Raw genomic sequence first — 27161 nt, forward strand, 5'->3', positions numbered from 1 at the left:
GTGGGCCGGGAGCGGCGATTCCCGGTGGGATCATCCCGTTCGGGAGCGGCGATTCCCGATGGGATCATCCCGGCCGGGATTGGCGATTCCCGGTGGGATCATCCCGGCCGGGAGCGGCGATTCCCGCTGGGATCATCCCGGCCGGGATTGGCGATTCCCGGTGGGATCATCCCGTTCGGGAGCGGCGATTCCCGGTGGGATCATCCCGTTCGGCAGCGGCGATTCCCGGTGGGATCATCCCTGCCGGGATTGGCGATTCCCGGTGGGATCATCCCGTTCGGGAGCGGCGATTCCCGCTGGGATCATCCCGGCCGGGATTGGCGATTCCCGGTGGGATCATCCCGTTCGGGAGCGGCGATTCCCGGTGGGATCATCCCGTTCGGCAGCGGCGATTCCCGGTAGGATCATCCCGGCCGGGAGCGGCGATTCCCGGTGGGATGATCCCGTGGGCCGGGATTGGCGATTCCCGGTGGGATCATCCCGGCCGGGAGCGGCGATTCCCGGTGGGATGATCCCGTTCAGGAGCGGCCATTCCCGGTGGGATCATCCCGGCCCGGCTGTCCCGGAGCGCCCCGGGCTGAAAGGGCCGGGTCAGCGCTAGGGGCGATGCTCTGCTGCGGCCCCGATGGAGCTCCGGGAATTCCTCCGGGAATGCCAGGGGATCCTGGGAATTCCAGGTGATCCTGGGAATGCCAGGTGATGCCGGGAATTCCAGGTGATCCCAGCAATTCCAGGTGATCCCGGCCATTCCAGGTGACCCCGGCAGTGCCAGTGATTCCAGTTTACCCGCCTGCATCCCGGCTGCTTCCCAGCCCTTCCACCGGGAATTCCAGGAGATCCCGGGAATTCCAGCTGATCTCAGGAATTCCTGGTGATCCCAGTTTACCCGCCTGCATCCCGGCTGCTTCCCAGCCCTTCCACCGGGAATTCCAGGTGATCCCAGCAATTCCAGGTGATCCCTGGAATTCCAGGTGATCCCGGCTGCTTTCTGGCCCTTCCACCGGGAATTACAAGTGATCCTGGGAATTCCAGGCGATCCCAGTTTACCTGGCTGCATCCCAGCTGCTTCCCAGCCACTCCTTTGGGAATTCCCGGTGATCCTGGGAATGCCAGGTGATCCCAGCTGGTGATTCCCGGCCCTTCCACCAGGAATTCCAGGTGATCCCGACAATTCCAGGTGATCCAGGAATTCCAGGTGATCCCAGCTGCTTCCTGGCCATTGCATGGGGAATTCCAGGTAATCCAAATTTTCCTAGAGGACACCCTGGCTGCTTCCCTGCCAGTCCACCGGGAATTCCAGGTATTCCCAGTTTTCCTGGCTGCATTCTGGTTGCTTCCTCGCCATCCCACACATGTCAGGAATTCCAGGTCATCCCGGTTTTCCTGGAGGTCGCTCTGGCTGCATCCCAGCTGCTTTCCATTCCACCAGAATGGAATTTCAGGCGACCCCTGGCTGCATCCCTGCTGCTTCCCTGCCATCCCACACATCCCAGGAATTCCAGGTAATCCCACTTTTCCTGGCTGCATCCCAGCTGCTTCCCTGCCATTCCTCCAGGAATTCCAAGTAATCCCAGTTTTTGTGGATGTCACCCTGGCTGCTCCCTGCTGTCCTACACGTCCCAGGAATTTCAGTGATCCCGGTTTTTTGGGGTCCCAGGGCAGGGAGTGAGCACCAAACCCTTTCCCATCTCCCTCTCGTTCCCCCTTTCCTGCTGAAGAAATTTCATTTTTACCAAATTCAACGTTTCCCACTCCAGTTTACCCACAGGAGCCTGAATTCCCTGGATTCCCTGAATTCCCTGTGCAGCCAGAGACTTTTCCTGGTGGAAAATCCAACGCCCTCAATGTGACGCACAGGGCATCACCCAGGCAGGAGGCTGCCAAAAATTGGGATAAAAGGGAGAAAATGGAGGGGGGAAAAAAGGGAGGAAACCCTTCCAGCTGTTTTCCAGGAGTGAGGCCGAAGATCCTCAGGGAAGGATGCAGACGCCAGCAGGGATGCTGAGGATGCTGAGGGGGCAGCAGAGCTCTGTCTGACCCCGCTGTTTTCACTCTCCCCAAACCAACCGTGCCAGCCCTGGGGGCGGCGTGGAAAACTGGGAAAAAGCTCTGGAATGGCCCCTCCTGGAGCCAGCCCAGCCCCGGGGGTGCTGTGTCCCTCCTGGGCAGCGCAGAGGGTGGGAGGGCTGGAAAAGGGAAATATTCCCTGCTGGAAAATGGGGTGGGTGGCTCCGGAGAGCCCCAGGAGCAGTGGCCGTGTCCAGCCCCGGCTTCCCGCCAGGGTTTGTGCACTCAGTGACATCAAACCCTGAAAATTGGGGTGGAAATCTGGGAAATGATTTTTTTGGGACGCTCTGGAGCTGCCCAGGCTGGGGGTGCTGAGCTCAGGGAATGGGGGAGAAGGGGCTCTGATGGGTGATGGCCTCAGAGCCTCCTGCTCCACACAAACCCACCAAAACACCAAAAAGCAGCAAATTCTGAATACTCCGCAGTGACTGAGCCCCAAAGATAGCAAATAATAAATAGTCTGTAGTGATTAGCCCAAAACCCAGAAAATAATAAATACTGTGCAGTGACTGACCCCAAAAATAGAAAATGATAAATACTGTGCAGTGACTGAGCCCCAAAACGAGCAAATTATAAATACTCTGCAGTGACTGAGCCCAAAAAGCAGCAAACGATAAATACTGTGCAGTGACTGAGCCCCAAAAATAGAAAATTATAAATACTGTGCAGTGACTGAGCCCCAAAACTAGCAAATAATACTGTGCAGTGACTGACCCCAAAAATAACAAATAATACTCTGCAGTGACTGAGCCCAAAAATAGAAAATGATAAATACTGTGCAGTGACTGAGTCCCAAAACTAGAAAATGATAAATACTGTGCAGTGACTGAGCCCCAAAAATAGAAAATGATAAATACTGTGCAGTGACTGAGCCCAAAAAAGAGCAAATAATAAATACTCTGCAGTGACTGACCCCAAAACTAGCAAATAATACTCTGCTGTGACTGAGCCCAAAAATAACAAATAATACTCTGCAGTGACTGAGCCCAAAAAGCAGCAAATGATAGTGTGCAGTGACTGAGCCCCAAAAATAGAAAATGATAAATACTGTGCAGTGACTGAGCCCCAAAAAATAGCAAATAATAAGTATTCTGCAGTGACTGAGCCACAAAACTAGCAAATAATAAGTATTCTGCACTGACTGAGCCACAAAACTAGCAAATAATACTCTGCAGTGACTGAGCCCAAGAAGCAGCAAATGATAAATTCTCTGCAGTGACTGAGCCCCAAAAATAGCAAATAATACTCTGCAGTGAGTAAAAGTAAATAGTGAAAAATAGTAACTAACCCTCTGCAGGGCTTCCAACAAAGCATTTGGTGGCTCCTGCCATTCCTGTCACCGTTTGGGGCTCCAGGATGCACAGCCTGGAGCAGAATGGGGTAAAATCAGTGAATATCCAGCAAAACTACCTGGCACGATCACCAGAGCCAGGCTGTGCCCCCATTTCTGTGCAGGGACACAAGTTTGGCTTTTTCAGCCCAAAGGACATGTTGGGTTTTTGGAACGATAATTTTTGATATGATTCTTTCTCATCATTATTGTTTATTATTAATAATAAATTTATAATTGCTAATGATATTAATTTATTTAAATGATATTTAAAAGAAAATGAATAATAAATTCTTTATAACGCTTGTTTGTGATGTTTTGGTTTCTGACGGCGATATACCATTATTATAAATAACTTTATCTGTGGCCCGGGAGGGATGGCGGGGCCGGGCAGCTGCTGCCATCTGCAGGCGGCTCCGGGATAAATCCCTGCGGATACTGGGGAGGGAAGCACCGGGACTGGCGGGACTGGGAAAGGCTTTGGCATTCAGGAGCACCCGGGAGAAAAAATCCGGCTGTTTAACCCCGTTATCCCAAAGCAGCAGCATCCCCATTGTCCCAGCAGCAGTATTGTTCATTATTTATATTGTTTATTTATTTATCTATTTGTTTATCTGTTTATTTATATATCTATTTGTTAGTTTGTTTATTTTATTTTATTATTATTTATTTTAGTTTTATTTATAATTTCTATTATATATTTAGCTACTTAGTTTATTATATATTATAGATATAATATAATATAATATAATATAATATAATGTTATACAATATAATATAATATAATGTTATACAATATAATATAATAAAATGTAGTGTAATAAAATGTAATATATATTATATTATATTATATTACATTATATTATATTATAGTTTAGTATAGTATATTATAGTATATTATAGTATATTAATGTGCTATACAAAATATATTTAAAATATATTATATATACTATATATAATATAATATAATATATTTTATATATTATATCTATAAATATATTATGTTTATTATATATTGTTATTATAGGTTGTTTGTTTCTTGTTGATTCATTTATTTGTTTTTTGGTTTTGTTTCTTTATTTAATTTTTATTTATTTAATTTACTATATATATTGTCATAATGCTATCTATGTATCTACTAAAATATTTGTATTAGCTACACATATTCAATAATTTCAGAATGGTTTAATGTGTGTATCAAATACAAATATTCTAACAGAGACCACCCAATGCCACAGGCTGGGGCAGTGATTGTCCCCTGTGCTGGGGCTCCCCCAGCCCTGGGGCACCTTTGGGTTCCTCACAAGGACCTGGAGGGGCTGGAGCGTGTCCAGGGCAGGGAATGGGGCTGGGAAAGGGCTGGAGAATCCTGAGGGAGCTGGGAAAGGGCTGGAGAACCCTGAGGGAGCTGGGAAGGGCTGGAGAACCCTGAGGGAGCTGGGAAGGGAATGGAGAACCCTGAGGGAGCTGGGAAGGGAATGGAGAACCCTGAGGGAGCTGGGAAGGGAATGGAGAATCCTGAGGGAGCTGGGAAGGGGCTGGAGAATCCTGAGGGAGCTGGGAAGGGAATGGAGAATCCTGAGGGAGCTGGGAAAGGAATGGAGAATCCTGAGGGAGCTGGGAAGGGCTGGAGAATCCTGAGGGAGCTGGGAAGGGAATGGAGAATCCTGAGGGAGCTGGGAAGGGAATGGAGAATCCTGAGGGAGCTGGGAAGGGAATGGAGAATCCTGACGGAGCTGGGAAGGGGCTGGAGAATCCTGAGGGAGCTGGGAAGGGAATGGAGAATCCTGAGGGAGCTGGGAAGGGAATGGAGAATCCTGAGGGAGCTGGGGAGGGAATGGAGAATCCTGAGGGAGCTGGGAAGGGCTGGAGAATCCTGAGGGAGCTGGGAAGGGAATGGAGAACCCTGAGGGAGCTGGGAAGGGAATGGAGAATCCTGAGGGAGCTGGGAAGGGGCTGGAGAACCCTGAAGGAGCTGGGAAGGGAATGGAGAATCCTGAGGGAGCTGGGAAAGGGCTGGAGAATCCTGAGGGAGCTGGGAAGGGAATGGAGAATCCTGAGGGAGCTGGGAAGGGAATGGAGAATCCTGAGGGAGCTGGGAAGGGCCTGGAGAACCCTGAGGGAGCTGGGAAGGGAATGGAGAATCCTGAGGGAGCTGGGAAAGGAATGGAGAACCCTGAGGGAGCTGGGAAGGGAATGGAGAACCCTGAGGGAGCTGGGAAGGGAATGGAGAACCCTGAGGGAGCTGGGAAGGGGCTGGAGAATCCTGAGGGAGCTGGGAAGGGAATGGAGAATCCTGAGGGAGCTGGGAAGGGAATGGAGAACCCTGAGGGAGCTGGGAAGGGAATGGAGAACCCTGAGGGAGCTGGGAAGGGGCTGAGCCCGGAGAAAAGGGGGATCAGGGGGGCCCTTGTGGCTCTGCACAGCTCCTGACAGGAGGGCACAGCCGGGGGGAATTTGGGATCTTATCCCAGGGAACAGGGACAGGAGGAGAGGGAACGGCCTCAGGCTGGGCCAGGGAGAGTTCAGGTTGGATATTGGGGAAATTCCTTCCTGGAAAGGGGTGCCCAGCCCTGGAGCCCATCCCTGGAGGGTTTCACTGCCCTGGGAGGTGACACTTGGGGACACGGGGCAGTGTGGCCTTGGATGGGCTGGGAATGCTTGGGCTGGATGCTCTTAAAAACCAAAGAGTGATTTTCTGTTATTGTCGTTAATGACTGACGCAAACACTCATTTTCTGATGCTGTGATGAACAATGTCTCGATTCTCCCTCAGGCAAACAGCAGCATTAATTCCACCCCTGAGCAGAGCACAAAGGGCTCTGTGTGAGCGCCGGGGCTGCAGTGAGAAATCTCCATTTTCGCCATTTCCTGACGCGGGGCTCTCAGCGCACAGCTGGGCACACAATGCCAGCCCTCAGTGCCAGCCTGGCACGGGAATTCCTCAGGGAATGGTCACAGGGCGCCCTCGGGGCTTCCTGCAGCAGCCGGGCAATAGCTGCTCTTTCAGGGCATTCACATTGAAATTCCTTTAAAATGGGAATCCCTGGAAGAGCTGAACAATCCATCTCACCCTCCTGAGAATAGAGAAATAGCTGGGGCCAGAAAAGTGCGGGATTCCGCGAGTTTGCAACAATTTTTTTTTGGTGCCTCTTTTTTATTTTCTGTTTAGTGATCTGGTAAATGCATTAATTGCTCAAATAGAACCCAAAAGTGAATGGAAAGCCTGATATAAGCAGTAACAATAACAATAACAAAAAACATCAACAATACCAATAACAAAAACAACAACAACAACAATAATAATAGAAAGCGAAGAAGATTAACAGAAGAAGGAGAAGTAGGAGGGAAGGAAGGAGAAGGAGGAAAAGAAGAGGAGGAAAAGAAGAGGAGGAAAAGAAGATTCAAAGAAAAGGGGAAGAAGAAGAGGAGGGAAGAAGGAGGAAGAAGAGGAAGAAGAGGAAGAAAGAGAAAAAGGAAGGGAAAAAAAAGGGGGAGAAGATGAAGAATCACGAAGTTCTGTGCTGAAAAACCTCTGGAAAATCCAGATCCAATCTGCCGGGGAAGAAGGAGGAGATTTCTCACCTCAGACACTCCTGCCACCCTCCATATATCTGCCTCAGGCTCTGGATTCCAGGATTTACCCCCATTTTAAAACTGGGATGAATGTGGGGCTCAGGGCACGGAGCTGCAGACCCAGAACTGCTGTGGGTGCCCCTAGAGCCTGGTTTTTTAGTGAAAAACCTAAAAATCCAGCCTGGCACCTGAGGCTGTGCATGCCAGCCCCGCAGGAATTCCCCCGGAGCTGCAGCCAGCTCCAGCTCCCTTTGGCACACAAAGGGAAGCGCCAGCCAAGCTTCAGTGTGTCCCTGTGCTTGGAAAATAAAACTGATTTATGGTCTGGGACACGGCAGCCTCCCTCGGCTGCACGAGAGAATCCGGGGAAACGGGGAAGGGCTGGGGATGGAAACTGGGAGGGGTTTGGTGGGGTGGATCAGAGCCTCGGAGGAAAACTGGGAATTGGGGATTCTCAGAGGAAAACTGGGAATTGGGGGTTCTCAGAGCAGAACTGGGAATTGGGATTTCTTAGAGGAAAACTGGGAATTGGGATTTCTTAGGGGAAAACTGGGAATTGGGATTTCTTAGAGGAAAACCGGGAATTGGGATTTCTCACAGGAAGGCTCAGAATTGGGATTTCTTAGAGGAAAACTGGGAATTGGTGTTTCTCAGAGGAAAACTGGGAATTGGGGTTTCTCAGAGGAAAACTCAGAATTGGGATTTCTTAGAGGAAAACTGGGAATTGGTGTTTCTCAGAGGAAAACTGGGAATTGGGGTTTCTCAGAGGAAAATTCGGAATTGGGATTTCTCAGAGGAAAACTGGGAATTGGGGATTTCTCAGAGGAAAACTCAGAATTGGGATTTCTTAGAGGAAAACCGGGAATTGGGATTTCTCAGAGGAAAACCGGGAATTGGGATTTCTCACAGGAAAACTCAGAATTGGGATTTCTTAGAGGAAAACTGGGAATTGGGATTTCTCAGAGGAAAATTCAGAATTGGGATTTCTTAGAGGAAAACTGGGAATTGGGATTTCTCACAGGAAAACTCAGAATTGGGATTTCTTAGAGGAAAACATGGGAATTGGGGTTTCTCAGAGGAAAATTTGGAATTGGGATTTCTCACAGGAAAACTCAGAATTGGGATTTCTTAGAGGAAAACATGGGAATTGGGGTTTCTCACAGGAAAACTCGGAATTGGGATTTCTCACAGGAAAACTCAGAATTGGGATATCTTAGAGGAAAACTGGGAATTGGGATTTCTTAGGGGAAAACTGGGAATTGGGGTTTCTCAGAGGAAAACTGGGAATTGGTGTTTCTCAGAGGAAAACTGGGAATTGGGATTTCTCACAGGAAAATCCAGAATTGGGATTTCTTAGAGGAAAACTGGGAATTGGTGTTTCTCAGAGGAAAACTCAGAATTGGGATTTCTTAGAGGAAAACTCAGAATTGGGATTTCTCAGAGGAAAACTGGGAATTGGGATTTCTCAGAGGAAAACTGGGAATTGGGATTTCTCAGAGGAAAATCCAGAACTGGGATTTCTTAGAGGAAAACATGGGAATTGGGGTTTCTCAGAGGAAAACTGGGAATTGGGATTTCTCACAGGAAAACTCAGAATTGGGATTTCTCAGAGGAAAACTGGGAATTGGGATTTCTTAGAGGAAAACTGGGAATTGGGATTTCTCACAGGAAAATTCAGAATTGGGATTTCTTAGAGGAAAACTGGGAATTGGGGATTCTCAGAGGAAAACTGGGAATTGGGGTTTCTCAGAGGAAAATTCGGAATTGGGATTTCTTAGAGGAAAACTGGGAATTGGGGTTTCTCACAGGAAAACTCGGAATTGGGATTTCTCACAGGAAAACTCAGAATTGGGATTTCTTAGAGGAAAACTGGGAATTGGGATTTCTCAGAGGAAAACTGAGAATTGGGATTTCTTAGAGCAAAACTGGGAATTGGGGATTCTCAGAGGAAAACTGGGAATTGGTGTTTCTCAGAGGAAAATTCGGAATTGGGGTTTCTCAGAGGAAAACTGGGAACTGGAGAGGTTTGGGCTGAGCTTTGGTGACTCCGCAGACCCCGGGCAGTGACAGCTCACGGGATGTTTATTTATTGCATCACCCTCGGCCTGGGGCTGCCTGGAAAAGCTGCAAAACGACGGCTCGGCCACACTTGGGAAGCTCCCAGCAGCATCCCAGGGCTGGAGCTGGGAAAACAAAACCCCCCTGAGTTACCCCACCTGCCCTCCTGCCTTCCCTCCTGGCTTTTCTTTCCTTTTCCTTATTTATTGCCCATCCTGGGTGATTATTTACTCCCAACTGTCGCTGTGCCATGAACTTTCCCCACTTCCTTCACTTCGTTCCAGGCTGGATTTGCAAGTTGTTTACAGGGGATTTCCTTTCCTGGCACTCCCCCCTCTCCCCACACCGACCCCTTCAGTCACTTTCCAGGGTCTCCCATCCAAAGTTGGCTTATTTTTTGGGGTTTCCATCAGTTTTGCACCCCCCTTTGCAGCCCAGCTGATTCCTGTGAGCTCTGCACATGGAGTTTCCAGGGAATACGGATTTTCCACAAGTGTTTGGTGTCCTGGGGCTGCAGAGGGTGGGATTTGAGGTGAGGGGCAGAACTGAGGGGACTCCAAATGTGGAATATTCCTAGCAGCTGGGAGCTGAGCCCTTGGGAGGCGCCGGGAGCAGCGTTCTGTGTTTGCTCAAGCACTTACATTTGTTTATAGAGATTATTTTCATTTCTGCTCTGGGCCCTGGGCAGGCTCACAAAGGGTCCCCTCAGAGCCCCCCACACCCAGAGCAGCTTTGGGGTGAGCACAGGGGATGGGGGGTGATGCTGAGCTATGGACTGGGGCTGGATCCGCTCCTGGAATGAGGGAAATACCCCAAACCCACATCTGAGCCCTCCTTTCCAAGGGACACAAACACGGGTGACTTTGGGGGGTGTTCCCGGCCTGGGAGGAGCTGGGGCTGGGTGAGGGGTGCGAGGGGTGTGAGGGGTGTGAGGGCCGTGAGGGGTGTGAGGGATGTGAGGGGTGCGAGGGGTCTGAGGGGTGTTGTGAGGGGTGCGAGGGGTGTGAGGGGTGCGAGGGGTGTGAGGGGTGTAAGGGGTGCGAGGGGTCTGAGGGGTGTTGTGAGGGGTGCGAGGGGTGGGAGGTGTGTGAGGGCTGTGAGGGGTGCGAGGGGTGTTGTGAGGGGTGTGAGGGATGTGAGGGGTGTGAGGGGTGTTGTGAGGGGTGCGAGGGGTGTGAGGGCCGTGAGGGGTGCGAGGGGTGTTGTGAGGGGTGTTGTGAGGGGTGTGAGGGATGTGAGGGGTGTGAGGGGTGTTGTGAGGGCCAGTGAGGGCCGTGAGGGGTGTAAGGGGTGTGAGGGGTGTTGTGAGAGCCGTGAGGGGTGTGAGGGGTGCGAGGGGTCTGAGGGGTGCGAGGGGTGTTGTGAGGGGTGTGAGGGGTTTTGTGAGGGGTGTGAGGGGCTTTCCCCGCCTGCAGCTCCGGAATTCCCCTCTCCCAGGGACTGCAGGGATGGGGGCAGGTGCGTGCCCAACGCTGCTGGGGCTCTGGGATTTATTGCACTGCCGAGAGGCTCCGGGATCTTCAAAACGCTTCTGGTTAAGAGGCTTCTATTCCCTTTTTATTCCCCTTTTTATTCCCCCTTTTTATCCCTTTTTTTTCTTTTTCTTTTCTTTTTTTTTTGATAAATAAAAAAGTCTGAATACACTGCAGGTTTGGGCTGGTTTTTCCCCCTTTCTTTTATTTTAACTTTTTCTTTTGTTTTTTTTTTTTCCCCTAAGCAGCTCCGCCAGCAGCAGGCAGATCCTGACGTGTCCACGGTCCCTTCCCACCCAAACCATTACAATACGCGTAACAACACAAACATCCTAATAATTAACACGGAATGCGCCCAGAGTATGAAAACTATCTGTTTATTAATGAATTACATTATGAATTTTTATTTGAATTATGAACTTTTTTCCATGATGAATTTTTTTACATCATGAAGTTTTATCTGTTTGTTTATGAATGACATTAATAAATTTATTAATGAATTACGGCTGTATCCGTACCTACACCGAGGGATGACGGACACCGAGCAGCGACACTAACGGCAACCGTCCCTGAGTGTGTGAGGGGGCGTGTCGGGGGCGTGTCCGGGGCGCGCCCCGCTGGCCCCGCCCCCCACGCGGTAGGACGCGCCGTTCCCGCTCGGTGCAGCCGCTGCGATGTCCAGCCCGGCTCCGGAGCCCGACAGGTGAGCGGGGCTGGGCCGAACCGGGCTCGCTGCGCCCCCCGGACCCCCCGAGAGCCCTCCGGACCCTCCGCCCGCCCCGCGGCTGCGCGCCCTCCCCGCCACCCTGCCCGCTATTGTCGCCTCCCGCTGTCCCCCTGCACCCCCTGCACCCCCCCCAATGTCCCCCTGCATCTTCTACACCCCCCCCAATGTCCCCCTGTCCGTCCCGGTGTCCCCCAGCCCCACCCCCGCATCCTCCCATCCCCCACCCACCTGCATCCCCGCATCCTCCATCCCCTCCCGACCGCCGTTCCCGGGCACCGGAGGGTCCCTGCCGTGCCCGGCCCGTCCCGGTGGGCGCGGGTGTCCATCCCGGCCGTGCACCTGCAGCGGGGCTCGCTCCGAGCCGGGGCCGCGCCGCCGCCGCCGCCGCCGCCGCCGCAGACAAAGCGCGGCTCCCGCTCCGCCCCGGCTCCCCCCGGGCTCCCCCCGGTGTTCCGGTGTTGCCGCAGCCCCGAGCGCGGCTCTTGTGTTTATCTGCCCGAGCGTTTATCGCGCCGGCAGCCGCCGTGCCCGTTCCCAGCCCGTGGTTACAGTTATTTGTTAGCGCTGTGCCCGCCGGCCCGCTCTCTGCGTTGTTGTTTCTGTATTTTCTCCTCCTCCCCTCCCCGTTCTGCGCCGTTTGCCAGCGCGGGAGGAGGGAAATGAATGCAGCTGGAGGGGCTGAAGGGAAGCGATGCCGATCTTAGCAAGCCAGCACTTGGTGGAAGGGTTGAAGGGTTGCACAAACACTGCCTGGCTCGGCTGCCGGCCCTGGGCAGCATCCAAATCCTCCAGATAAATAAATTTACTCTTTTTTTTTTTTTTTTTTTTTTCCTCCAAGATACAGTTTGGAAGAGTAAACTGTTGTGTAATTTCTTGTGGGGCAAAAGTTTCCCCACTTCTTCCTGCTCTTGACCCAGAAAGTTTTGCAGCCCCTTTGCTGTGCTTTGCCAGGACCCCCCAGCTGAGCTGCTCAGGAATCCTCACTCATTGATTTTCCTGCCTCTGCCATTCCCATCTATTTATTTCTTTTTCAATTCTATGGCTGAGGGCCCCATCATTGTGGTGATGCCCACTCATTCCAGGGGCACTCCAGGAGCTTCCAGGGTGGCCAAAATCAGCCCCCAGAGCTCAGCAGCTCCCAAAACTCAGCTTCACCATCCCCAGCATCTCTGGGATTGCACTGTGACCTTCACACCTCAAAAAAAACCTGCTGGATGCTTCTCCACCCGAGCAGGGCAGAGGCTCTGGGAGGTTTCGTGGTGCCACCACAGTGCGGTGAGCTGGATGTCACCTGCTGCTTTATGGTGGCTGCACCCAGGGCCATCCCCTTCCTCAGGGCAGCTTTTCCTTGCTGGCTCTGCCTGGCAGATGTCGTGGAAGATGTCCTGGTTTCCAAGCAGGATTTGAATTCCTGGATGATTCACACGGCAGGTTTCCCTTTTCCAGGGGCGGATGGAGGTTGGTGTGGGTTTGCCACAGGTGGCTGTGCTGCAGAGCAGGGTTTATCTATCTGGGTCTCCTGCCTGCCTGGGGATTGCTTGGATTGCTCCCAAATCCAACGGGCACTGGCCCAGGCTCCTGGTGCTTGGCAGAAAGGGCTGGGAGAGGAGCTGGTGCCAGTGGGAATTGTGTCCAGGTGTGCCCAGAGTGCCAGCAGGGAGCTGGTGCTGCAGGAGGGGAATGGGGAATGCCCAGCCTCAATCTATCCCCCTGCATTCCCGGGGCTGGGAGCGGTGCCAGGGCAGGGAGCTGGCAGTGCTGCCCCTGTGGCAGGGTGGCAAGGGCTGGCAGAGCTCTAATTGTGCCTGCTTTTGTCTTCCAGCGGGGCCGAGTCCCTCTCCTCCGATGAAAAAGGTACAGGGGCTTCGGGAAGGGGAGTGGGAATTCTCAAAGTGGCTTTAAATCCAGCTGGAAAGGTACAGGGATCTTGGGAAGTTCCTTTGGAATAGGAATGGGATTCTAAAACTGGCTTTAAAAACCAGTTGGAAAGGTACAGGGATTTTAGGAAGTGCTCATCCTTGGGAATGGGAATTGTGAAGATGGCTTTAAAAACCAGTTGGAAAGGTACAGGGATCTTGGGAAGTTCCTTTGGAATAGGAATGGGATTCTAAAACTGGCTTTAAAAACCACTTGGAAAGGTACAGGGATTTTGGGAAATGTCCATCCTTGGGAATGGAAATTCTGTAATGGGCTTTAAAAAAAATTGAAAAGTACACTGATTTTGGAAAATGCCCGTCCTTGGGAATGGGAATTCTGAAGATGGCTTTAAAAACCAGTTGGAAAGGTACAGGGATTTTGGGAAGTGCCCATCCATGGAATGGGAATGGGAATTCTGAAACTTACTTTAAAAACCAAGTGGAAAAGTACAGGTATTTTGGGAATAGCAATTCTAAAACTGGCTTTATAAAACAATTGCAAAAGTACATTGATTTTGGGAAGTGCCCATCCTTGGGAATGGGAACAGGAATTCTCTAACTGGCTTTAAACCCTTGGTGTAAGCCCTTTGTGGATTCCTCTGGTTTTTTATGCTGGGTTTTAAAATGCCTGTTCTTTTGTTATTTATTCCCTTTCTCTGAGTGCAGAATTGACAAGAGAAGAGTTAAATCCCTCTCCAACTCTCCCTCCCTGCCTTTCCCTTGCAGAGGTGACTCCCAATGGCATGGAGGGATCGTCGGGATCGGCCGAGGAGCAGCCCGAGGGTGAGCCCACCATGGCTCAGGGGTTTGGGATTTCCTCACTCCTGCATCCCACATTTCCCCCCAGCCACATCCCCAAACACATCCCTGCCTTCCCAGTGCTGCTTTCTCCCCAAATGACATTTATAGCAATAATTAATTGGTTGGTGCCTGCACACGAGTCACAACTGGTGGGACACGCAGCTCCCACCAAGGCTGCTCCCACCTGCCTTGGGAAACCACAGTTTAACTGGGATGTGCCATGGCTGGAGCTCCAGAATTATCCCAGGTTGTGTAAAACATGAGAATTCAATATTCTGAGCAGCCTTCAGAAGGGCCTGGGTGACTCCAAATCTGCCCTGGTGTGGGATTTGGGATTTGATGTTTTTCCTGCCTCTGTAGCTCTTTCTTTTCTGTTCCATTCTCTAACCTGCTGCCTGGCCTGATGGATCCAAACCCCTGGGTGGATCCTGGACTCACATTCCACCTGTGCCTGTTTTTAAGGAGAAGCCAGTTCTGAAGACAGCTCCAGCAGCAGCTCAGAAGAGGAGTCAGGTGAGCAGGACATTGTGATTTATTTACCTGTAATCCCTTTTTTACAACTGATGTTCAGTGTAAACCAGCTGCTTCTCCTGGGTATAACCTCACAGTTATTAGGGAATGCCAGCTCTGATTGCTTTCCCATTAATTTTTTTGGGAGCCAATGATTTTCTGTCAATGATCAAAGGGCAGGAGCTCCGAAGAGGAGTCAGGTGAGCAGAACATTATGAATTATTTTTCTGTTTGCTTTTTAAAAACTACTGTTCAGTTTAAACCAGCTGCTTCTCCTGGGTAGAACCTCACAGTTATTAGGGAATGCTAGCTCTGATTGCTTTCCCATTAATTTTTTTGGGAGCCAATGATTTTCTGTCAATGATCAAAGGGCAGGAGCTCTGACGAGGAGTCAGGTGAGCAGAACATTGTGATTTATTTTTCTGTTTTCTTTTTAAAAACTACTGTTCAGTTTAAACCAGCTGCTTCTCCTGGGTATAACCTCGCAGTTATTAGGGAATGTTAGCTCTGATTGCTTTCCCATTAATTTATTTAGGATGCAGTGGTTTCCTGTCACTGATCAAAGGGCAGCAGCTCGTGCTGCTTTCACCACGCAGACACAGCACCCCAGACACAATACCCACGGATATTTTTACACCACAGCAGTTTTCCAAACACCAAGAGGCCATAAATTTCCTCCAAAGTTGGCAACAGAACTGGCCAAACAGGATGGACAGGAAAAGAATGAAAGGAAGTGTTTGCTGTCGGTGGGTTTGTGCTTCCATGGATCTGCTGCCAGCAGTTGTGCTGGTTTTATGTAACACTGATAATTTAACAATCCCAATGGTTTTGCTGGGCAGATGCAGAGGGGTGGGGTGGAGGAAGGCTGTGGGTCAGGGTGGTTTGCTGTGCCTGTTTCCCCCTGCCCAGGAAGGGAAGGCAGGAAGGATTCCAGGCTGGCCCAGCCTGCAGCTCCATCTCTTTGGGAAAAGGAGCTGCTGGAGAGCATCCCTAGGAAATGAGGGCTGGGAATGAGGAGCTCCCAGAGCTGGGAGTGTTCCTGGGGCTGTTCCAGCCCTGCTGGGCTGGGGCACACAGCCAGGGCTGGCTGCTGCCTTCCTGCCTCTCCCAGCCCTTATCCCAGGGGTTTTTGGGGTTCCAGGGTAGCTGGGACAGCTCCAGCATCGCTTTGGCCTGGGATGGGGAAGCAGCTGATGCTGCAGCTCTGCCTCTCCCCTGCTCCCAGATCAGCCCTCAGGACACAGCCTTTGGCCTGAGGTCTCAGCTCTGCTGCAATTCCACCCTGCTGGGTCCAGCCAGGAGAATCCAGGCCCTTTTACATCATTTTGGGGACAAACGCCCTGCAGACAATGTTTTTTTTGGGAAAGCTGTTCCCAGTTTCCATGCTGGGGGCTGAACTTTGTCCTTGGCGCCACAGGGCTCGCCCCAGGGTAAACCTTTTCTTAACCCCTGTGAAAAGTCCCAGGAGTTTGGGCAGTTTAGGAGCTTTTGGCAAATTTGTATCCTGATGTTCAGCCTCACCCTCAGGCTGTGCAAAGCCTGCAGGCACTCTCAGGGATGTTCTCCTAAGGTGGATTTGGGCAAATGGAGTTGTGGGAGCAGAAACCCCCTGGACATGGAGATATTTACTCCAAACTCCTTTTCACTAGATGAAGAACAGGAGGAGAAGGAATCCCCACCTTACTGCAATGAGTCAGGTAGGAACAGATCTCCTGAGGGCTTTTCTTTTATTCCTGGCTGTTTAATTACTTGGCTTTTCATGAGCTCATTTTTTCTCTTTTCCCACTAGGAGGGAGCTGCTTGCCACCCTGTGAGCACTGCAGGAATGAAAATGTACGTTTGTGGGCAAAGAAACACCCACTTACTTTGCATGAGATCATTTGCAAACTGTAATTCTGCTCTCTCCGCACCTTTTTAAAGACAATTTCTTTTAAAATCTATTTCCAGGACCAGACGGAGCAAGTGACCCCCAGGAGACTTGCTGGAGGACAATTCATGTATGATTTTTTTAATTGTAATGGGTTTGAGTTTACATTGTTCTCACTTCAGTCTTTGGGTGGGCAAACAGCTCATTTGCTGCACAAATGCATTTGGATCTATACTGGAGGTATAAATCCTTAAAAAATCACAGTTTAGAGCCTGTGCTGCCTCCAGATCCTGGTCCAAGACAGCTCCTGGGAGGGTTTTTCAGGAGGCTGCCTTGTCCTGCTGCAGTAATGGGCACAGGCCCATTTTCATGTGCTTATTTCAGCCTGGCTGCACAGGAGGCATCTTGCCCTGTTCACCCTCCCCTTTAAGCCCTGCGTTTTCCTGGGGTGCAGCACTGTCCCCCCTCTGTGTGTCCCTGACTCCATGTTTGAGAGGGCTTGATTTATTATTTTATGGTATATATTACAATAAAACTATACTCAAAGAATAGAAGAAAAGGTTTCATCTCAGAAGTCTAGCTTAGAATAGAATAGAATAGAATAGAATAGAATAGAATAGAATAGAATAGAATAGAATAGAATAGAATAGAATAGAATAGAATAGAATAGAAAGGAATGAATAACAAAGGTTTGTGGCTCGGACAGAGAGTCTGAGCCAGCTGGCTGTGATTGGCCATTAATTAGAAACAACCACATGAGACCAATCCCAGATGCACCTGTTGCATTCCACAGCAGCAGATAATCAATGTTCGCATTTTGTTCCTGAGACCTCTCAGCTTATCGAGAAGAAAAAATCTTAAGGAAAGGATTTTTCATAAAAGATGTCAGCGCCCTTTGCATGAGAGCAGCTCCTGGCACAGGAAGTTTTATGCAAAACTCTCCTTTTGCATAGGCTGGGTGAGCCCTGAGCCGATTTTGGCAGCCCCAAAGCAGCCTGGAGCTGGCTGTGGGCTGGGGCAGCTCCAGGCTGAGCTGTGGTGTCTCTGCAGGATGCAGCTGGAGGCTGAGGGCTCCTACCAGTGCAGCAGCACGGGGCTGATCTTCGAGGTGACGGGCAGGGCCAGGATCTCGTACTGCCTGCTGTCCTGGAGCAAGTTTGCCCGGCTGGTGCGGCCGCCCTGGATCGTGGGTGGGCCCCTGTTCGACGTGCGCTGCTCGGCGCCCGGGGCGCTGCTCTCCATCCAGTTCCCGCACTGCCTCTGCCTCGGCGGTGAGTGGGCACGGAGGGGATGGGGTGCCTGGGGGTATTTACAGACATGGACAAGGTGGGGTTGCTGCTGACAGCACCTCGAGCTGGTTCATTTTCCAGCAGCGGTCTCATTCCAGGGCTGTGACAATGGGAAGATGCCAGCAGCTCACACTCCAAAAAACTTAATGTTACAACTCACTTTATAAGCTTTTTGACCAAAGCAAAAGGACATTGGCAGTAGTTCCATCCAACCACTGTAAGCACATGTACCTTTGGTTAAACAGTGCTTGCTTATTTCAAATACAATGTCTGCTTGTAAGAGACAACCCACAGAGCTCCATTCTTAAGCTTTAACCTTCCCAATATCTCCCTAGATAAACTTTCTGTTGCTTAGGGAGTTATTCTAGACAAGCCTTAATACACAGACCATTGTTCTATTTGTCCTTGCTTTTCTACAGTTTAAATAATTTTTCTGCTGACCAACCTCATGGCTGCTGCTTAGCTCCAGTCACAGTTCTGCTGTCTCTGGAGCCTGCCTTTTGCAGCTTTCCCAAAAGCCTCTGATTTTGTGGATTCCCTCAGGGAGCTGCTCTGGGAGGGCAGGAATTATTAGAATAATAATTCTATTATTCTAATTCTATTATTCTATTAAATATAATAATTATATTATAATTCTATTATTAGGCAGTTATCAGCTGGCTGTCCCCACTGTCCCCAACTGGCCCAGCCTGTCCCCAGCTGACCCCAGCCTGACCCCAGCTGACTCTGGCTGTCCCCACTGACCCCAGGCTGTACCCAGCTGACCCCACACTGTCCCCAGCTGACCCCAGCCTGTCCCCAGCTGACCCCAGGCTGTCCCCACTGACCCCAGCCTGTCCCCACTGACCCCAGCCTGACCCCAGCTGACCCAGCCTGTCCCCACTGACCCCAGTGTGTCCCCAGCTGACCCCAGCCTGTCCCCAGCTGATCCTGGCCATCCCCACTGACCCCAGCCTGACCCCAGCTGACCCCAGCCTGTCCCCAGCTGATCCTGGCCATCCCCACTGACCCCAGCCTGACCCCAGCCTGTCCCCAGCTGATCCCATCTGTCCCCAGCTGATCCCAGGCTGTCCCCACTGACCCCAGCCTGTCCCCACTGACCCCAGCCTGTCCCCAGCTGACCCAGGCTGTCCCCAGCTGACCCCAGCCTGTCCCCACTGATCCCAGCCTGACCCCAGCTGATCCTGGCTGTCCCCACTGACCCCAGTGTGTCCCCACTGACCCCAGTGTGTCCCCACTGACCCCACACTGTCCCCAGCTGATCCCAGGGCTGTCCCCACTGACCCCAGCCTGTCCCCAGCTGATCCAGGCTGTCCCCAGCTGACCCCAGTGTGTCCCCACTGACCCCAGCCTGTCCCCAGCTGATCCCAGGGCTGTCCCCAGCTGACCCCACACTGTCCCCACTGACCCCACACTGACCCCAGCCTGTCCCCACTGACCCAGGCTGTCCCCAGGTGACCCAGGCTGTCCCCACAGGTCAGGGCTCTGGCGTGGCATTCAAGGTGCTGCACATCAAGGGCGGTGGCGCGGCCATCGAGCCCTCGGCCGAGTTCTCGGCGTCGCACGTCAAGTGGGTGGTGAGCTCGCTGTCCCCCGTGGGGCCGCTGATCCACAGCCAGGAGCCCCTGCAGTACCACGGCGCCGTCATCCTCTACAAGGCCATCGACGAGCACCCCTCCCTGTCCTTCTGGGTCTACCTGGCCACCAACAACGACTCCTTCATCAAGGTATGGCCCCCATGGCAGCTGCCCCTGGGCTGGGAGCGTGGCTGAGGAGTCCTGGTTCCAGCTTGAATTCCATCTTATCCCACCCCTGGATGGCACACAACACCTATGAATGCTTATATGGTCTAAGTATGATTTGGGTTTGAATTTTCAGTCGTGTTTCATTTGTTGGTGTTTCTAAATAGAAAAGTGGGGCTGGGGCTCCTCCCACTGCCCCAGGCTGCTCCAGCCCCAATGTCCAGCCTGGCCCTGGGCACTGCCAGGGGCAGCCACAGCTTCCCTGCTAATTCAATCCCAGCCCCTGCCCACCCTCCCAGGGACAATTCCATCCCAATATCCCATCTAAACCTTCAGGCTGTGAATTTGAAGCCATTCCCCCGTTTCTCTGTCACTGCATCCATTGTAAATTGTCTCTCTCTGAGCTTTTCCATTCTTTATCCGAGTCACTTCTGCCAGGTAACAAGAGGAAACAGCCTCAAGTTGTGCCAGAGGAGGTTTGGATTGGATATTAGGGGAAATTCCTTCAGGAAAAGGGGGGCCAAGCATTGGAACAGGCTGCCTGGGGCAGTGCTGGAGCCCCAGTGGAAATTTGGGGATTTGGGAAGGCAGCTGACAATGGGTTCATCCGTGTGCCATCAGCTCTCCTGCTGGCAAGGGTCACGTCAGGAATGAGCTCAGAGAAAGGAGAGGCCATGGGAGTAACCCTGGATAAAATTCCAGCTTCAGAAAATTTGCCAGCTTCAGAAAATTTGCTTTGCCCTGCAGTGGGTTACATTATTAATTAGGAAATTGGGTTTGTGGGATCATTCAGGAGCTCTGGCAGGAGCAGGATTTTAATTCACCCTACTGCAGTGAGGACAGGGACAAAACCCTTCCTTTTACTCAGCTTGCAAACTGTCTTACCTCATTTCACCCCTGTGGCAGAGCAGCTGCAGGGGTTTAGCGATGCTTTTTGAGCATTGTGGTTATTCCACAGCTTTCCTGTTTTTACAGGGCTGTTCTGTAAAGCTGGGGCCAGAGAACAGCCCAAGGAGCCTCCTGAGCACAGGTTTTAGATATTAATTCCTCTCCTTAAATGAGTAACGTTACAATAGTAAGCTTGAAATGGTGTTTTTAAATTTTAGGATATCTCCAAGGCTGTAAAACACTCGAAAAGGAAATTTGTTCAGATTGAAAAGCCCCCTGTGTGCCAAAAATTACTGCAGGAAGGAAAGAAGTACAGACTGATCTGTGAGCCAGAGGCTGAAATAACTCCTGAGGTGAGTCCCTTGCACAGCCCTCACCTCCTGCACTGCAATGGGCCACAAAGGGGAACCATTTGCCTCTTGGAGCCCTAAAATTTTGGGATGAAATCCTGGTGCTAAAGTCAACAGCAAAACTCTGGGGAAATTGGGGTTTGGATCTCTCCCAACAGCCAGTTGCTTTCTCTTGTTTATTTTAGGTAAATATTTATGTTTATTTTCTATTTCTGTTGTGCAGGAGATTGAGTTTGTTGACGGGTCCCTGCTGAAGCTGAAGAGTTACTTTGAGGTGTATTTGGAGAAGCCCGATGACTTCACCTTGTCCCTGGTGGAGCAGGACTCGGATGAGACCGTGTGGAAAGCCAGGCTGAGAGAGAGTGAGTGCTGGGCACTGGGGAGTGGGCAGGGCTGGGAGACCCTCAGAGCCCACCCAGTGCCACCCCAGGGTGCTCTCAGTCCCAGTGTCACTGCCAGGGATGCAGGGACAGCCACAGCTGTGCCAGGGCTGCCCACCCTCCCAAGGAATTCCTTCCCCAATCCCATCCATCCCTGCCCTCTGGCACTGGGAGCCATCCCCTGTGTCCTGTCCCTCCATCCCTTGGAAATTGTCTCTCTCCATCTCATCCCCACTGAGGTTGATAGTAGAACCCTGAAAATGTTAAAGATAGAACTCTGAAAATGTCAGGCTTTGTGTTTTCTCAGATCAACTGCGCCTGCGATAAATGATATAGTTGTTAGATGTGGTGATTGTTTAGTAATTAAATATAATTGTTATAGAACCATAAGAAGAATCGTGAGAAGCTATATTGGAAATTGAAGGGGGCTATGTTTTGTGTGTAATAGAACAACGTAAGTTTAATAATTAACATGAAAGGTATATAATGATAGAATATAAAAACGTGATTGTATGGTCGGAATCAGATTTGGGTTGTGACACCCCGATTCCCAGAGCTCTTAATAAAAGCACTGCATGTAATCACTTATGTGATTATGTGTATGTGACTAACAAGGCCACCCCAAAGCTCCTCCTGTCCAATCCCAGCTCTGCCAGCAGGGCTGCTCCATCCCTCTGCTCATGGAATGGTTTCATTTGGAACTTAAAAACCATTCAGTTCCATCCCTCCTGCAAATTATTCCATAATTACCCATTGGATTGTATAATATAATAAAAAATTGCATATTATTGCATTATAACCTGCAGTCTCTCTTGCCTGTTTGGGCCTGCTGCAGCACATGGAGTAAAAGGGGAAAAGTCTCTTTCTATCAAGCCTGAGGGGTTGGAATGCACATTTTGTGGGTTCCAACTTCATCCCTGGGAATTCCTGGAGCTGGGGCCCAGCCCTGGGAATTGCTCAGTGACATTTCCTGCTCTGCCCTCCCCAGGGGATTGGATCCACTACGACCAGAACAAGAACGAGCAGAAGAGGAGCACAGGCAGTGAGTGATGACCCTGCAGGGTGGGAGCCCTGGGCTCGGGGACAGTGGGGACAGCAGGGACAGCAGGGACAACAATGACAGCCTCTCTGCTCCCTCCCCAGGTGTGAAGAGGAGGAAGCCAGCCCTCAGCATCCTGGAGGAAGAGGGGCTCCACAGCAAAAAGCAGAAAACTGGCGGCACTGCAGGTGGGAAAGGGCCTGGCTGGGGTTTGGTGTCCTGGGATTGGAGCTGAACTCGGTTTTCAGAGGTTGTTCCCTGTGGAATGGCCCAGGGCTGGGGAAGAGCAGCTGGAAAGGTGTCTGGGGGTGATGGTGGCAGTGGCTGGACATGAGCCAGGGGTGGCCAAGGAGGTCCTGGGGCAGTGATTGTCCCCTGTGCTGGGGCTCCCCCAGCCCTGGGGCACTTTTGGGTTCTTCACAAGGACCTGGAGGGGCTGGAGCGTGTCCAGGGCAGGGAATGGGGCTGGGAAAGGGCTGGAGAACCCTGAGGGAGCTGGGAAGGGCTGGAGAATCCTGAGGGGGCTGGGAAGGGCTGGAGAATCCTGAGGGAGCTGGGAAGGGAATGGAGAATCCTGAGGGAGCTGGGAAAGGGAATGGAGAGTCCTGAGGGAGCTGGGAAGGGAATGGAGAATCCTGAGGGAGCTGGGAAGGGAATGGAGAATCCTGAGGGAGCTGGGAAGGGAATGGAGAACCCTGAGGGAGATGGGAAAGGGCTGGAGAACCCTGAGGGAGCTGGGAAAGGGAATGGAAAATCCTGAGGGAGCTGGGAAGGGAATGGAGAATCCTGAGGGAGCTGGGAAAGGGCTGGAGAATCCTGAGGGAGCTGGGAAGGGAATGGAGAATCCTGAGGGAGCTGGGAAGGGAATGGAGAACCCTGAGGGAGCTGGGAAAGGGAATGGAGAATCCTGAGGGAGCTGGGAAGGGAATGGAGAACCCTGAGGGAGCTGGGAAAGGGCTGGAGAATCCTGAGGGAGCTGGGAAGGGGCTGGAGAACCCTGAGGGAGCTGGGAAGGGAATGGAGAATCCTGAGGGAGCTGGGAAGGGGCTGGAGAATCCTGAGGGAGCTTGGAAGGGAATGGAGAATCCTGAGGGAGCTGGGAAGGGAATGGAGAATCCTGAGGGAGCTGGGAAGGGAATGGAGAACCCTGAGGGAGCTGGGAAGGGAATGGAGAACCCTGAGGGAGCTGGGAAGGGGCTCAGCCTGGAGAAAAGGGGGATCAGGGGGCCCTTGTGGCTCTGCACAGCTCCTGCCAGGAGGGCACAGCCGGGGGGATTTGGGATCTTATCCCAGGGAACAGGGACAGGAGCAGAGGGAACGGCCTCAGGCTGGGCCAGGGGAGCCTCAGGGTGGATTCTGTGGAAAATCCAATGTTTTTCAGATGAAATGGGAGCAAAAAGCTTGACAGACAAGCAGCTGCTGGTGATTGCCAAGCTGCTGGACCGGCACTGGAGGGAGATGGCCATCGAGTGCCTGCAGATGGAGATGAAGGACATCGATGACATCCGCGCCTCGGAGGACGACGTGACCATGCAGAAGCTGCTGCTGCTGAGGAAGTGGAGGGACAGGGAGCAGGGCCAGGGCACTGCAGAGGCTCTGCAGAGGAGCCTGGGGGAAAGAGCCACCTACGAGATCCTGCAGGCACTGCAAGGTATCAGCCTGAGCCCATCCTGACCCGGCTGGGTTGGGAATTCCATCAGGGAATTCCATCAGGGAATTTACCTGAGAGAATTTACCTGGGGAAAAAACCTACGAGATCCTGCAGGCATTGCAAGGTTTCAGCCTGAACCCATCCTGACCCAGCTGGGGTTGGGAATTCCATCGGGGAATTCCATCAGGGAATTTACCTGGGGACAAAAGCCACCTATGAGATCCTGCAGGCACTGCAAGGGTATCAGCTCCTGGGGAACGAACCCATCCTGACCCAGCTGGGTTGGGAATTCCATCAGGGAATTTACCTGGGGAAAAAACCTACGAGATCCTGCAGGCATTGCAAGGTATCAGCTCAGCTCCTGGGGCAGCTCCTTGAATCCATCCTGACTCAGCTGGGGTTGGGAATTCCTTCAGGGAATTCCATCAGGGAATTTACCTGGGGAAAAAACCTACGAGATCCTGCAGGCATTGCAAGGTATCAGCCTGAACCCATCCTGACCCAGCTGGGGTTGGGAATTCCATCAGGGAATTCCATCAGGGAATTTACCTGGGGAAAAAGCCACCTATGAGATCCTGCAGGCCCTGCAAGGTATCAGCCTGAGCCCATCCTGACTCAGCTGGGGTTGGGAATTCCTTCAGGGAATTTACCTGAGAGAATTTACCTGGGGGAAAAACCTATGAGATCCTGCAGGTGCTGCAAGGTTTCAGCCTGAACCCATCCTGACCCAGCTGGGGTTGGGAATTCCATCAGGGAATTTACCTGGGGAAAAAAACACCTACAAGATCCTGCAGGCACTGCAAGGGTATCAGCTCCCGGGGAAAGAACCCATCCTGACCCAGCTGGGGTTGGGAATTCCATCAGGGAATTTACCTGGGGACAAAATCCACCTACGGGATCCTGCAGGTGCTGCAAGGTTTCAGCCTGAACCCATCCTGACTCAGCTGGGGTTAGGAATTCCATCGGGGAATTTACCTGAGAGAATTTACCTGGGGAAAAAACCACCTACGAGATCCTGCAGGCATTGCAAGGTATCAGCTCCCAGGGAATGAACCCATCCTGACTCAGCTGGGGTTGGGAATTCCATCAGGGAATTTACCTGGGGACAAAAGCCACCTATGAGATCCTGCAGGCACTGCAAGGGTATCAGCTCAGCTCCTGGGGCACGAACCCATCCTGACCCAGCTGGGGTTGGGAATTCCATCAGGGAATTTACCTGAGAGAATTTACCTGGGGGAAAAACCTACGAGATCCTGCAGGCATTGCAAGGTATCAGCTCCCAGGGAATGAACCCATCCTGACCCAGCTGGGTTTGGGAATTCCACCAGGGAATTCCACCAGGGAATTTACCAAATCACCACTGCACCGTTTGTTCTGGAGGTCAGAGCTGCCTCCCTTCCACTCCCAGCAATGACTTTTTTTTCTTGTGGTGTTTTTGTCCCTCAGGGATGGGTACAAAATGAAGATTTTTGCCCCGAGTGTGGAGAGCTCTCCCAGCATGACCTGGGTGTCCAGAGCAGTTCTTGGGATTTCCTGCAAGTCCTAAGAGGAGCTGTTTGGGTCTTTACTTCAGGAATGGTTAATTAATGGTTAATTAACATATTCCCTGATGGAGAACTTGCTGATTCCATGATTGATTCTCCCTGGAAAGAACCTGGCTGGAAAATGAAAGGTGGAGAGTTCTCAGTCTCTGTGCCACAGCCTTGTGCTGCCTCAGGGCAGGGAGTTTTTTATACTTTTATTTTTCAACTTAAAGATTTTTAAATCTGGTTTTTCTCAGTTTGGGTCTTGCAGGAGCTTCCAGAGATCCCACAATCCAGGTGTGTTTTTCCTTTCCCTCAGGTTTCCTGGCTCAGAGCTGAGCCAGCTGGGAGGAGGAGGAGGAGGAGGAGGAAGAGGAGGAGGGAGCTTCCCAACCCAACCATTCTGCTCCCCTGGGATCCTCAGGAATGTTCCTGGTGGGAAATCCAGGCAGGATCCTCCAGAGAAACGTGAATGGAGTTTGGTGTGGGCAGGAGCCACTTCCAAGGCTTTCAGGAGAGCTGGATCCCAGAATTCTGGGCTTCCCCCCCGGGCAAAGCCGCTCCAGGAGGACACAAACACTGGGAGAAGCCACTTGGTCTTTTCCATCACCTGGAAAAGATTTTTTTATTTCCTTCAGGGAAAAAACAGGGAGAAGAATTCCCCTGGAACCTCTCCCCCCCTTCCAAAGCCACTGAAGCGCCAGAATCGTGAGGTGCGTTGGATTTCTCATGGATCAGGGAAGAAAAATCCGGAATTTGTACCAAATTCCTTGGTGTAATCACTGTAAATACGGAATTACTGTACAGATCCTGTGCATCCAGTCCTGGTGAAGCTGTGGTTCTGCTTCCTGAGATTCCCAAAGGTGGGAACACCACTGTGAACTGCAGGCAGCTCGGAATTTCCCCATGGAATTTCTTCTCCCCTCTTTTCTGTATAGCTTGTCACCGTTTTTTTAACGTTTTGTAATTCCTTTTTTGTATGAGAAACTTTTTATAATTCGTTTTAAATTTTTTTTTACTTGATTTGTTCGAACTTGGATAGAATTTAGGTTCTTAAAAATGTGAGGAGCTGAAATCCCTGTGCTGCAGGATAGGAAGAAAATTGGGAAAAATGGAACTTGCAGAAGAGAGAAGTGACCAGATCCAGGACTGTCTTGTTTTTAAGGCTGTGGGAGACTTGGGATCATCTTCCTCTGTGTATGTTTGGGAAAGGAAAACATACTTTTGAAAAATAAGGATTAAACAGGAAAAATTTCCATTATTTCCATCTGAATTCTGATTTTTGTTTTAGTTGGATGAAATGTTGGGAAGTTGTTGATTTCCTGGGAGGAGGAGGATGGAAGTTGTTCCTCAGCCTCTGGAAAAGCTGGAGGTGCCACCAAGTGCATCCGAGGGGTTTTTTGGGATGGAAATCCCAAAATCTCCCATCCCATTCCAACCCCTGCCAGGGACAGGGACACCTTCCCCATCCCAGGTGTTTCCAAGAGGGAAATTTGGATTTTGAAGCCAATTACAGGGAGCTGCCTTCCCATGGCAGCAATATCCAAAGGATTGCAAAGGATTCATGGTGGATCCCAAGGAACAAAAAAATCACCCTGGTTTTGAAGGAAACCTTGATTTTATTGGGCAATAAATAGAATAAATATCAAAATAATATCAATATTATTTTGGGAATATCAAAAATAAATCACGGGCTAGAATAGAATATCATCATAAATAAATCAGGGGATAGAATGGAATATCATAAATAAATCCAGGAATATCATCATAAATAAATCAGAGAGTAGAATCATAAATAAATCAAGGAATATCATCATAAATAAATCAAGGAATAGAATGGAATATCATTGCAAATGAATGAATATCATCATAAATAAATCAGGGATTATAATCATAAATAAATCAAGTAATATAATAATAAATAAACCAAGGAATATAGTAATAAATAAATCAGGGAATAGAATGGAATATCATAA

General features: G+C 50.9%; 1 protein-coding gene and 1 long non-coding RNA gene across 3 annotated transcripts; one reads left to right on the forward strand and one right to left on the reverse strand.

Annotated features, from left to right (window-relative positions):
- Window positions 1-867: 867 nt before the first annotated feature.
- On the reverse strand, window positions 868-11987 carry LOC141730169 (uncharacterized). The gene is made up of 3 exons (XR_012581694.1): window positions 11458-11987; window positions 3356-3432; window positions 868-1019 (listed from the first exon to the last, which is right to left on the reverse strand). It is a non-coding gene; the product is annotated as an uncharacterized LOC141730169 (long non-coding RNA).
- CARD8 (caspase recruitment domain family member 8) lies at window positions 11081-26446 on the forward strand. Of its 2 annotated transcripts, none has more exons than XM_074547524.1 (15): window positions 11081-11205; window positions 13052-13083; window positions 13872-13928; window positions 14409-14459; window positions 16106-16153; window positions 16246-16289; window positions 16404-16453; window positions 17374-17594; window positions 19089-19339; window positions 20461-20595; window positions 20816-20954; window positions 21961-22014; window positions 22116-22199; window positions 23393-23662; window positions 25505-26446. In XM_074547524.1, exons 1-15 carry the CDS (start codon window positions 11177-11179, stop codon window positions 25522-25524), a joined length of 1485 nt encoding a protein of 494 aa, XP_074403625.1. In that variant the 5' UTR covers window positions 11081-11176; the 3' UTR covers window positions 25525-26446. The 2 variants fall into 2 exon arrangements, with proteins under 2 accessions (XP_074403625.1, XP_074403624.1); XM_074547523.1 differs by having other exon boundaries at window positions 11083-11205; window positions 13812-13928.
- Window positions 26447-27161: the final 715 nt, after the last annotated feature.

Source organism: Zonotrichia albicollis, chromosome 9 (genome assembly GCF_047830755.1).
Source record: "Zonotrichia albicollis isolate bZonAlb1 chromosome 9, bZonAlb1.hap1, whole genome shotgun sequence".
Taxonomy (NCBI): domain Eukaryota; kingdom Metazoa; phylum Chordata; class Aves; order Passeriformes; family Passerellidae; genus Zonotrichia; species Zonotrichia albicollis.